The sequence below is a fragment of the Oncorhynchus clarkii genome, chromosome 27 (genome assembly GCF_045791955.1).
Source record: "Oncorhynchus clarkii lewisi isolate Uvic-CL-2024 chromosome 27, UVic_Ocla_1.0, whole genome shotgun sequence".
NCBI classification, from domain to species: Eukaryota; Metazoa; Chordata; class Actinopteri; order Salmoniformes; family Salmonidae; genus Oncorhynchus; species Oncorhynchus clarkii.
This window is the reverse complement of record NC_092173.1, coordinates 22,739,039-22,753,060: the sequence shown is the minus strand read 5'-3', so window position 1 is coordinate 22,753,060 and position 14,022 is coordinate 22,739,039. Positions and strand designations below refer to the sequence as shown.

Here is a 14,022-nt window from a genome sequence, read left to right as displayed (position 1 = left end):
GAGGAGGTGCTGACTCAATCTGAGAGCAAAATGGGTAGTCCCAAACAAACCTGCCACACACACCTCGCCTCTCATCTGTGAACAAGGAAATCGTCTCTGCCTCACATCACATAGCTGGGCTGGGTTCAAATGAGATTTGCATAGGAAAGAAAAAAGTGAAAATGCAAGAAAGAACATTATCTTGGCTTAACAAGGTTGCCTTTATTTTATGTAAGTACCACTGGTTTAATTATGTTGTATAGTAGCTTGAATCAAAACATATTCAGCCAGTGCACTTAAGATGCTGGACACTGTTAATCACAGGGCAATTAGATTTATAACTAATGCAAGACCACTCACCCATCACTGTGATCTATACAACATGGTGAAGTGGCCCTTCCTTCCTTATGAGAAGGCTGAAGCATTGGTACATCTTTGTGTACAACACAGTGCTTGGACCATTGTCTACATAGCTCTGCTCCTCACTTACAAGCTCATCACAAACGTATAGTCTCCGTTCTCAGCTACTACTATCTTTCAAGGTCCTATGGCCAGAACATAAATGGGATTAATATGACTTTCCTATAATGCTCCTTGGTCTTGGAACAAGCTGCAAAAGACTATAAAACTGGAGGAGAGGGTATTGCTGGTTGAGTTTAACCTCTAAAGTTTAAACCGTTGGGGGGAGGAGGTGTACTAAGCCAACATATGGAATTGTTTTAAGATGGTCATATCATGGATCATTTAGCTATTTGATTTAGAATTTTAATACCCCTTTAGCTATCCCCAAAAAATACTTTAAAATTATTTAATAAAATATTGAATTTGGCCTTTATTACTAAGTCCATAGAAACGCATTGAATAACACATTCATGCATCGCAAAATAGACAGTATTTAAAAAAAAATGAGGAATAAGGTTTTCAAGTGTCTGTCCTATATCTAGAAAATATAAGAAAGATCAGGAAATATATATATTGTATGTACAGTACCAGTCGAAATTGTGGACACAACTACTCATTCAAGGGCTTTTCTTTATTTTTAATATTTTCTACATTGTAAAAATACAATGTAAATATAAAAAATAAAGAAAAGCCCTTGAATGAGCTGTGTCCACACTTTTGACTGGTACTGTACAGTGTATGTATATATATGTATATATATATATATATATATATATATATATATATATATATATATATATATATGCACGTATATATATATATATATACGCATATATATATATATAATATATGTATATATATAATATATGTATAGATATATATATACATATATTATATACGCATATTATATATATATATATATATATGTATGTATATATATGTGTGTGTATATATATATATATGTATATATATATATGTGTATATATATATATATATATATATATATATGTGTATACATATATATATATATATATATATATGCACACACACACATATATGTATACATATATATACATATATATTATAAATACATACACATATATATACGCATATATATACGCATATATATATATATATATATATGCTTATATATATATATATATATATGCTTATATATATAATATCTATATATACCTATATATACGTATACATATATATATATATATAATACAATTTATATATAATATATGTATATATATATGTATATATATATATATATATATGCGTATATATATGCGTATATATATGTGTATGTATTTATAATATATATGTATATATATATATATATGTATATAAATATATATACATATATATATATACGTATATGTGTGTGTGTATATATATATATATAGATATGTATGTGTTGTATATATATATATCTACATACATATATATATACATATATATACATAATATACATATATTATATATATATATGTATATATACGCATATATATATATATAATATATAATAATAATAATATAATAATAATAATAATAATAATATATGTAGATTATATATATATATATGTGTATATATAATATCTATATATACATATACATACGTGTATATATACGTATAATATACATATATTATATATATATATGTATATATACGCATATATATACGTATATATAGATATTATATATATACGCATATATATATATATAATATATAATAAAAATAATATAATAATAATAATAATAATATATGTATATTATATATATATATGTGTATATATACATATACATACGTGTATATATACGTATATATATATATATATATATGCGTGTGTATATATATGTATATATATATATATATATATATGCGTATATATATGTATATATATATATGTGTATATAAATATATGTATATATATATATATATATATGCATATATGTGTGTGTGTGTATATATATATATATATATATATATTATATAATTATATATATAATACATATATTATATATATACGCATATATATAATATATGTATATAATATATGTATATATATATATATATATATATATATATATGTGTATATAAATATATATACATATATATATGCATATATGTCTGTGTGTGTATATATATATTATATAATTATGTATATAATACATATATTATATATATACGCATATATATATATACGTATATATATATATATGTATACGTATATATAGATATTATATATATACGCATATATATATATATAATATATGTATATAATATATGTATATATCATATATGTATGATATATACAGACACATATATACATATTGTTCTTTGGAGGGGCTAGTTACCCCCTAGTACTCTACCACCTGGTTTCCAGTCAATTTTCAAATGTTTCATGTGGCTGACATGTAGTAATGTTAAATAATGTTTTTTGGGCTCATTGTATTAATTGTGATAGGCTCACATTTTACCGATATGGAGTACCGCCACTATTTATTTTACTGGGAAGTCGTACCACACTGTACCGCTTACTTTCACCCCTGATTGTATTGTGCTCTTTGTATGTACAGTGCATTCGGAAACTATTCAGACCCCTTGACTTTTGTCACATTTTGTTACATTACAGCCTTATTCTAAAATGGATTAAATAGAACATTTTCCTCATCAATCTACAAACAATACCCCATAATGACAAAGCGAAACAGGCTATTAGAAGTTTTAGCAAATGTATTAAAGATAAAAAACACATACCTTATTTACATAAGTATTCACACCCTTTGCTATGAGACTTTTTGGGTGCAATTCAAAGCAAGAAAACAGGGTGAGGGTGCCCTCCAGCGGTAACCTAAGGAAACAACAATCAAATAACACAGAAACTGTGACATATACATGGCGTTGTCACATCAAATCAAAAAAACATTTCTTCTGATTCACAGTTTTCACAAACATAACATCCATATCAGTGTTTAATGCTGAGAAGAGCACAACCACAGAACAAGTACAAAATACAGCACAAGTAAATGCATCAACATCACATAATTCAACATCTACCTCAGTGATGGATGAAATTACCAAGTATGTTTCAAAAATCCCAAGTGAAACATCACTGCCTGTAACCAGTCAGATGTCAATGGGTACCACTGTTTCTTCAACTCCAACAGCAAATACCAATCAATCCATAGAAAGTATTGCTTCTACTACATCAAACGTTTATTCAAGTGATGTCACCACAACTACATCAACATCAGCAACCACTACAAGCAATGCCACCACAACTTCCACCTCAACAGTCACTTCAAGTGATGTCAATTCTCCCTCAACTACATCAGCAGTAACTTCAACTGTGATCACCATTCCCTCTACACCAACAGTCACAAGTGATACCCCCAGTCCCGCAACAGTCACTCAAAGGAATGCCTACACTCCCTCTACTATGTCTACAGACTCTTCAAATGATGCCATCATTCCATCAACAGTCACTTCAAGTTATGCCACCACTCACTCAACTACATCGACAGTCACAAGTGATTCCATCACTTGCTCTACTACATCAACATTGGCAGTCCCTTCAAGTGATGCCACCACTCCCTCAACAGTCGCTTTTCCCTCCACTACATCAGCAGTAACATCAACTGTGGCCAACATTCCTTATACTACTTCGAAAGTCACCTCAAGTGATGCCACCAATCCCTCAACTATGTCTACAGTCACTTCAAGTGATTCCGCAACTAATTGCGGAAGTGATTCCGCAGCCACTAATTCATTGACAGTCACAAGTGATGTCACAACTCCCTCAACTACATCAATAGTCACTTCAAGTGATCCCAAAACTCTGACTTCTACATTGACAGTCAAAAGTGATGCCACCACTCGGTCTACTATGTCTACAGTAATTTCAAGTGATCCCACAACTTCCACTACTACATTGACAGTCACAAGTGATGCCATCATTCACTCTGCTACATCGACATTGACAGTCCCTTTAATAAGTGATGCCACCTCTCCCTCTACCATGTATACAGTTACTTTAAGTGGCAACACATCAACACCTACTTCAAGTGATGCCATCCCTCCCTCAACAGTCACTTCAACTCATGTAACTTCTCCCTCAACTATGTCTACAGTCACTTCAATTGATACCACCCCTACTACATCAACAGTCACAAATGATGCCCTCACTCGCTCTACTACATTGATATCAAAATTACATTCAAGTGATGCCACTAATACCTCAACAGTCACTTCAAATGATGCCAGCAGTCCCTCAACTATATCGACAGTCACTTCAAGTGATAACAAAACTCTCTCAACAGTCACTTCAAGTGATGCCACTACTCCCTCGACTATGTTGACAGTCACTTCAAGTGATGCCACCACTCCCTCAACAGTCTCTTCAAGTGATCCCTCAACTCCCACCACTACATCGACATTGACAGTCTCTTCAAATGACGCCACCACTCTTTCAACAGTCACTTCAAGTGATGCTACATCAACACTCACTTCAAGTAATGCCACCACTCCCTCACCCAAATCAACAGTGTCTTCAAGTAATGCCACCACTCCCTCAACTACGTCAACAGTCACAAGTGATGCCATCACTCATTCTACTAAATCGACATTGACAGTCCTTTCAAGTGATGCCATCACTCCCTCAACAGTCACTTCAAGTAATGCCACCACTACGACATTAACAGTCACTTCAAGTGATAGTACATCAACACCCACTTCAATTGATGCCACCACTCCCTCAACAGCATCCCCAGTCATTCAAAGTAATACCATTACTCTCTCAACTGCATCGACAGTCAGTTCAAGCGATGCCACCACTCCCTCAACTACATCAACAGTCACTTCAAGGGATGCCAACACTCCCTTTACAGTCTCTTCATGTGATGTCACTACTCCCTCAACTACATCAATAGTCACTTCAAGTGATGCCACCACTACTCCATCAACAACAGCAGTCACTTCAAGCGTTGACACCGCTCCTTCAACATTCACTTCAAGTGATGCCACCACTGCTACACCAACAGTAGCTTCAACTGCAGCCACCATTCCCTCAACTACATCAACACCCACTTCAAGTGATGCCACCACTCCCTCAACTGCATCAACATCAACTTCAAATGATGCCACAACTACTACACTGACATTAACAGTCATTTCAAGCGATTCCACCACTCCCTCATCTACATCAATAGTCACTTCTCGTGATGCCACAGCTACTACATCAACATCAGCATTCACTTCAAGTGATGCCACCTCTCCCTCGACATCAATATTTACTTCAATTGATGCCACCTCTCCCTCGACATCAACAGTCACTTTAAGGGATGCCACCTCTCCCTCAACTACATTGACTTTCACTTCAAGTGTTACCACCACTACTACACCGACAGAAATATTAACTGTGGCCACAATTCCTTCAACTACATTGACAGTCACTTCAAGTGATGCCACCAATCCCTCAACTACATCAACATCAACTTCAAGAGATGCCACCACTGCTACATCGACATTAACAGTCACTTCAATTCATAACACCACTATTACATCAACATCAGCAGTCACTTCAAGCAATGCCACCGCTCCTTCAAAATTTGCTTCAAGTAATGCCACCACTACAACATCAATTTCAGCAGTCTCTTCAAGAGATGCCACCACTCCCTCAATTGAATCGACATCAACTTCAAATGATGCCACCACTCCCTCATCTACATCAGCAGTAACTTCAAGCGATAACACTGTTCCGTCAACATTCACTTCAAGTGGTGCCAAAGCTACTACATCAACTTCAGCATTCACTTCAAGTGATGGCACCTCTCTCTCGACATCAATATTTACTTCAATTGATGCCACCACTCCCTCAACAGTAGCTTCAAGTGATGCCACCGCTACTACATCAACATCAGCAGTCTCTTCAAGTGATGCCACCACTCCCTCAACAATCACTTCAAGTGATGCCACCTCTCCCTCGACATACAAATTCACTTCAAATAATGCCACCTCTCACTCAGCTACATCGACAGTCACTTCAGACGATACTACATCAACATCCACTTCAAGTGATGCCGCCACACCCTCAAGTACATTGACAGTCAGTTCAAGTGTTGCCACCACTCTGTCAACAGTCACTTCAAGTGGTGCCACCACTCCCTCAAGAACATCGACAGTCACTTCAAGTGATGCCACCTCTTCCTCAACAACATCGACTTTAACTTCAAGTGATATCACCACTACTACACCGACAGTAACTTCAACATTGGCCAACATTCTCTCAACTACATCGACAGTCACTTCAAGTGATGCCACTACACCCTCAACATTCACTTCAAGTGGTGCCACCGCTACCACATCAACATCAGCATTCACTTCAAGTGATGCCACCACTCCCTCAACATCAATATTCACTTCAGGTAATGCCACCTCTCCCTCAACTACATCAACATTCACTTCAAGTGTTACCACCACTACTACACCAACAGAAATATTAACTGTGGCCACAATTCCTTCAACTACATTGACAGTCACTTCAAGTGATGACACCACTGCTTCAACAGTCACTCCAAGTGATGCCACCAATCCCTCAACTACATCAACATCAACTTCAAGAGATTCCACCACTGCTACATCGACATTAACAGTCACTTCAATTCATAACACCACTATTACATCAACATCAGCAGTCACTTCAAGTGATGCCACCACTCCCTCAATTGAATGGACATCAACTTCAAATGATGCCACCACTCCCTCATCTACATCAGCAGTAACTTCAAGCGATAACACTGTTCCGTCAACCTTCACTTCAAGTGGTGCCAAAGCTACTACATCAACTTCAGCATTCACTTCAAGTGATGCCACCACTCCCTCAAGTACATCGACATCAACTTCAAATGATGCCACCACTCTGTCAACAGTCACTTCAGGTGATGCCACCTCTTCCTCAACTACATCAACTTTAACTTCTGGTGATGCCACCACTACTACACCGACAGTAACATTAACTGTGGACAGAATTCCCTCAACTACGTCGACAGTCAGGTCAAATGATATCTCCACTGCCTCAACAGTCACTTCAAGTCATGATACCAATGTTACATCAACATCAGCAGTCACTTCAAGCGATGCCACCGCTCCTTCAAAATTTGCTTCAAGTGATGTCAACTCTACTAAATCATCATCAGCAGTCACTTCAAGCAATAACACCGTTCCTTCAACATTCACTTCAAGTAGTGCCACCACTCCCTCAAGAACATCGACTGTCACTTCAAGTGATGCCACCTCTTCCTCAACAACATCGACTTTAACTTCAAGTGATATCACCACTACTACACCGACATTAACTTCAACATTGGCCAACATTCTCCTAAGTACATCGACAGTCACTTTAAGTGATGCCACTACACCCTCAACATTCACTTCAAGTGGTGCCACATCTACCACATCAACATCAGCATTCACTTCAAGTGATGCCACCACTCCCTCAACATCAATATTAACTTCAAGTAATGGCACCTCTCCCTCGACATCAATATTCACTTCAAGTGATGCCACCAATCCCTCAACTGCAACGACATCAACTTCAAATGATGCCACCACTACTACACCGACATTAACAGTCATTTCAAGCGATTCCACCACTCCCTCAAAAGCCACTTCAAGTGATGCCACCACTCCCTCATCTACATCAATAGTCACTTCAAGTGATGCCACAGCTACTACATCAACATCAGCTGTCACTTCAAGCGATATCACTGTTCCTTCAACATTTACTTCAAGTGATGCCACCGCTACTACATCAGCATTCAGTTCAAGTGATGCCATCTCTCCCTCGACATCAACAGTCACTTTAAGTGATGGCACCACTCCCTCAACAGTCTCTTCAAGTGATGCCACCGCTACTACATCAACATCAGCAGTCTCTTCAAGTGATGCCACCAATCCCTCAACTGCATTGACATCAACTTCAAATGATGCCACCTCTCCCTCGACATCAATAGTCACTTCAAGTGATGCCACAGCTACTACATCAACATCAGCTGTCACTTCAAGCGATATCACTGTTCCTTCAACATTTACTTCAAGTGATGCCACCGCTACTACATCAGCATTCAGTTCAAGTGATGCCATCTCTCCCTCGACATCAGCAGTCACTTTAAGTGATGCCACCGCTCCTTCTACAGTCACTTCAAGCAATCCCACCACTCCCTCAACAGTCACTTCAAGTGATGCCACCACTCCCTCATCTACATCAATAGTCACTTCAAGTGATGCCACAGCTACTACATCAACATCAGCAGTCACTTCAAGCAATATCGCTGTTCCTTCAACATTTACTTCAAGTGGTGCCACCGCTACTACATCAGCATTCAGTTCAAATGATGCCACCTCTCCCTCGACATCAATATTCACTTCAATTGATGCCACCTCTCCCTCTACATTCACTTCAAGCAATCCCACCACTCCCTCAACAGTCACTTCAAGTGATGCCACCGCTACTACATCAACATCAGCAGTCTCTTCAAGTGATGCCACCTCTCCCTCGACATCAATCTTCACTTCAAGTGATGCCACCTCTCACTCAACTACATCGATAGTCACTTCAGACGATACTACATCAACAACCACTTCAAATGTTGCCACCACTGCCTCAACAGTCACTTCAAGTGATGCCATCACTCCCTTAACTACACTGATAGTAACTTCAGAAAGTGCCACATGGACACCCACTTCAGGTGATGCAACCTCTTCCTCAACTACATCAACATTCACTTCAAGTTTTGCCACCACTCCTTCAACAGCAACTTCAAGTGATGCCACCTCTCCCTCAACTACATTGACTTTCACTTCAAGTGTTACCACCACCACTACACCGACAGAAATATTAACTGTGGCCACAATTCCTTCAACTACATTGACAGTCACTTCAAGTGATGACACCACTGCTTCAACAGTCACTCCAAGTGATGCCACCAATCCCTCAACTACATCAACATCAACTTCAAGAGATGCCACCACTGCTACATCGACATTAACAGTCACTTCAATTCATAACACCACTATTACATCAACATCAGCAGTCACTTCAAGCAATGCCAACGCTCCTTCAAAATTAGCTTCAAGTCATGCCACCGCTACAACATCAATTTTAGTAGTTTCTTCAAGTGATGTAACCACTCCCTCAACAGTCACTCCAAGTGATGCCACCAATCCCTCAACTGCATCGACATCAACTTCAAGAGATGCCACCACTCCCTCAATTGAATCGACATCAACTTCAAATGATGCCACCACTCCCTCATCTACATCAGCAGTAACTTCAAGCGATAACACTGTTCCGTCAACATTCACTTCAAGTGGTGCCAAAGCTACTACATCAACTTCAGCATTCACTTCAAGTGATGGCACCTCTCTCTCGACATCAATATTTACTTCAATTGATGCCACCACTCCCTCAACAGTAGCTTCAAGTGATGCCACCGCTACTACATCAACATCAGCAGTCTCTTCAAGTGATGCCACCTCTCCCTCGACATACAAATTCACTTCAAATAACGCCACCTCTCACTCAGCTACATCGACAGTCACTTCAGACGATACTACATCAACATCCACTTCAAGTGATGCCACCACACCCTCAAGTACATTGACAGTCAGTTCAAGTGTTGCCACCACTCTGTCAACAGTCACTTCAAGTGATGCCACCACTTTCTCAACTACATCAACGGTCACTTCAGGTCATGCCACCACTACAACACCAAGAGTAACTTCAAATGCTGCCATCATTCCCTCAACTACATTAACACCCACTTCAAGTGATGCCACTACTCCCTCAAGTACATCGACAATCAGTTCCAGTTTTGCCACCACTCTGTCAACAGTCACTTCAGGTGATGCCACCTCTTCCTCAACTACATCAACTTTAACTTCAAGTGATACCACCACTACTACTACACCGACAGTAACATTAACTGTGGACAGAATTCCCTCAACTACGTCGACAGTCAGGTCAAGTGATGCCACCACTGCCTCAACAGTCACTTCAAGTCATGATACCAATGTTACATCAACATCAGCAGTAACTTCAAGCGATGCCACCGCTCCTTCAAAATTCGCTTCAAGTGATACCAACTCTACTAAATCATCATCAGCAGTCACTTCAATTCATAACACCACTATTACATCAACATCAGCAGTCACTTCAAGCAATAACACCGTTCCTTCAACATTCACTTCAAGTGGTGCCACCACTCCCTCAAGAACATCGACAGTCACTTCAAGTGATGCCACCTCTTCCTCAACAACTTCGACTTTAACTTCAAGTGATATCAACACTACTACACCGACAGTAACTTCAACATTGGCCAACATTCTCTCGACTACATCGACAGTCACTTCTAGTGATGCCACTACACCCTCAACATTCACTTCAAGTGGTGCCACCGCTACCACATCAACATCAGTAGTCACTTCAAGCAATGCCACCGCTCCTTCAAAATTTGCTTCAAGTCATGCCACCGCTACAACATCAATTTCAACAGTCTCTTCAAGTGATGCCACCACTCCCTCAATTGAATCGACATCAACTTCAAATGATGCCACCACTCCCTCATCTACATCAGCAGTAACTTCAAGCGATAACACTGTTCCGTCAACCTTCACTTCAAGTGGTGCCAAAGCTACTACATCAACTTCAGCATTCACTTCAAGTGATGCCACCACTCCCTCAAGTACATCGACATCAACTTCAAATGATGCCACCACTCTGTCAACAGTCACTTCAGGTGATGCCACCTCTTCCTCAACTACATCAACTTTAACTTCAGGTGATGCCACCACTACTACACCGACAGTAACATTAACTGTGGACAGAATTCCCTCAACTACGTCGACAGTCAGGTCAAGTGATATCTCCACTGCCTCAACAGTCACTTCAAGTCATGATACCAATGTTACATCAACATCAGCAGTCACTTCAAGCGATGCCACCGCTCCTTCAAAATTTGCTTCAAGTGATGTCAACTCTACTAAATCATCATCAGCAGTCACTTCAAGCAAAAACACTGTTCCTTCAACATTCACTTCAAGTGGTGCCACCACTCCCTCAAGAACATCGACTGTCACTTCAAGTGATGCCACCTCTTCCTCAACAACATCGACTTTAACTTCAAGTGATATCACCACTACTACACCGACAGTAACTTCAACATTGGCCAACATTCTCCTAAGTACATCGACAGTCACTTTAAGTGATGCCACTACACCCTCAACATTCACTTCAAGTGGTGCCACCGCTACCACATCAACATCAGCATTCACTTCAAGTGATGCCACCACTCCCTCAACATCAATATTCACTTCAAGTAATGGCACCTCTCCCTCAACATCAAAATTCACTTCAAGTGATGCCACCAATCCCTCAACTGCAACGACATCAACTTCAAATGATGCCACCACAACTACACCGACATTAACAGTCATTTCAAGCGATTCCACCACTCCCTCAAAAGCCACTTCAAGTGATGCCACCGCTACTACATCAACATCAGCAGTCTCTTCAAGCGATATCACTGTTCCTTCAACATTTACTTCAAGTGATGCCACCGCTACTACATCAGCATTCAGTTCAAGTGATGCCATCTCTCCCTCGACATCAACAGTCACTTTAAGTGATGGCACCACTCCCTCAACAGTCTCTTCAAGTGATGCCACCGCTACTACATCAACATCAGCAGTCTCTTCAAGTGATGCCACCAATCCCTCAACTGCATTGACATCAACTTCAAATGATGCCACCTCTCCCTCGACATCAATAGTCACTTCAAGTGATGCCACAGCTACTACATCAACATCAGCTGTCACTTCAAGCGATATCACTGTTCCTTCAACATTTACTTCAAGTGATGCCACCGCTACTACATCAGCATTCAGTTCAAGTGATGCCATCTCTCCCTCGACATCAGCAGTCACTTTAAGTGATGCCACCGCTCCTTCTACAGTCACTTCAAGCAATCCCACCACTCCCTCAACAGTCACTTCAAGTGATGCCACCACTCCCTCATCTACATCAATAGTCACTTCAAGTGATGCCACAGCTACTACATCAACATCAGCAGTCACTTCAAGCGATATCGCTGTTCCTTCAACATTTACTTCAAGTGATGCCACCGCTACTACATCAGCATTCAGTTCAAGTGATGCCATCTCTCCCTCGACATCAGCAGTCACTTTAAGTGATGCCACCGCTCCTTCTACAGTCACTTCAAGCAATCCCACCACTCCCTCAACAGTCACTTCAAGTGATGCCACCACTCCCTCATCTACATCAATAGTCACTTCAAGTGATGCCACAGCTACTACATCAACATCAGCAGTCTCTTCAAGTGATGCCACCTCTCCCTCGACATCAATCTTCACTTCAAGTGATGCCACCTCTCACTCAACTACATCGATAGTCACTTCAGACGATACTACATCAACAACCACTTCAAATGTTGCCACCACTGCCTCAACAGTCACTTCAAGTGATGCCATCAATCCCTTAACTACACTGATAGTAACTTCAGAAAATGCCACATGGACACCCACTTCAGGTGATGCAACCTCTTCCTCAACTACATCAACATTCACTTCAAGTGGTGCCACCACTCCTTCAACAGCAACTTCAAGTGATGCCACCTCTCTCTCAACTACATTGACTTTCACTTCAAGTGATGACACCACTGCTTCAACAGTCACTCCAAGTGATGCCACCAATCCCTCAACTACATCAACATCAACTTCAAGAGATGCCACCACTGCTACATCGACATTAACAGTCACTTCAATTCATAACACCACTATTACATCAACATCAGCAGTCACTTCAAGCAATGCCACCGCTCCTTCAAAATTAGCTTCAAGTCATGCCACCGCTACAACATCAATTTTAGTAGTTTCTTCAAGTGATGTAACCACTCCCTCAACAGTCACTCCAAGTGATGCCACCAATCCCTCAACTGCATCGACATCAACTTCAAGAGATGCCACCACTCCCTCAATTGAATCGACATCAACTTCAAATGATGCCACCACTCCCTCATCTACATCAGCAGTAACTTCAAGCGATAACACTGTTCCGTCAACATTCACTTCAAGTGGTGCCAAAGCTACTACATCAACTTCAGCATTCACTTCAAGTGATGGCACCTCTCTCTCGACATCAATATTTACTTCAATTGATGCCACCACTCCCTCAACAGTAGCTTCAAGTGATGCCACCGCTACTACATCAACATCAGCAGTCTCTTCAAGTGATGCCACCACTCCCTCAACAATCACTTCAAGTGATGCCACCTCTCCCTCGACATACAAATTCACTTCAAATAATGCCACCTCTCACTCAGCTACATCGACAGTCACTTCAGACGATACTACATCAACATCCACTTCAAGTGATGCCACCACACCCTCAAGTACATTGACAGTCAGTTCAAGTGTTGCCACCACTCTGTCAACAGTCACTTCAAGTGATGCCACCACTTTCTCAACTACATCAACGGTCACTTCAGGTCATGCCACCACTACAACAACAAGAGTAACTTCAAATGCTGCCATCATTCCCTCAACTACATTAACACCCA

General features: G+C 39.8%; 1 protein-coding gene across 1 annotated transcript; it reads left to right on the top strand.

Annotated features, from left to right (window-relative positions):
• Window positions 1-4,742: 4,742 nt before the first annotated feature.
• Window positions 4,743-10,954, top strand: LOC139385737 (uncharacterized). The gene is made up of 3 exons (XM_071131009.1): window positions 4,743-5,008; window positions 5,111-5,555; window positions 10,835-10,954. The coding sequence occupies exons 1-3, from the start codon at window positions 4,743-4,745 to the stop codon at window positions 10,952-10,954; spliced, it is 831 nt and encodes a 276-aa protein (XP_070987110.1).
• Window positions 10,955-14,022: the final 3,068 nt, after the last annotated feature.

What these genes read in the sequence shown, in the direction of transcription:
- LOC139385737 (XM_071131009.1), top strand. Translation starts at nt 4,743, where the DNA reads ATGTTGACAGTCACTTCAAGTGATGCCACCACTCCCTCAACAGTCTCT. An exon ending in GCCATCACTCATTCTACTAA is followed by an intron (nt 5,009 to 5,110) that starts ATCGACATTGAC and finishes AAGTGATAGTAC; the next exon opens with ATCAACACCCACTTCAATTG. An exon ending in CTACTACACTGACATTAACA is followed by an intron (nt 5,556 to 10,834) that starts GTCATTTCAAGC and finishes ATTCACTTCAAG; the next exon opens with TGGTGCCACCGCTACCACAT.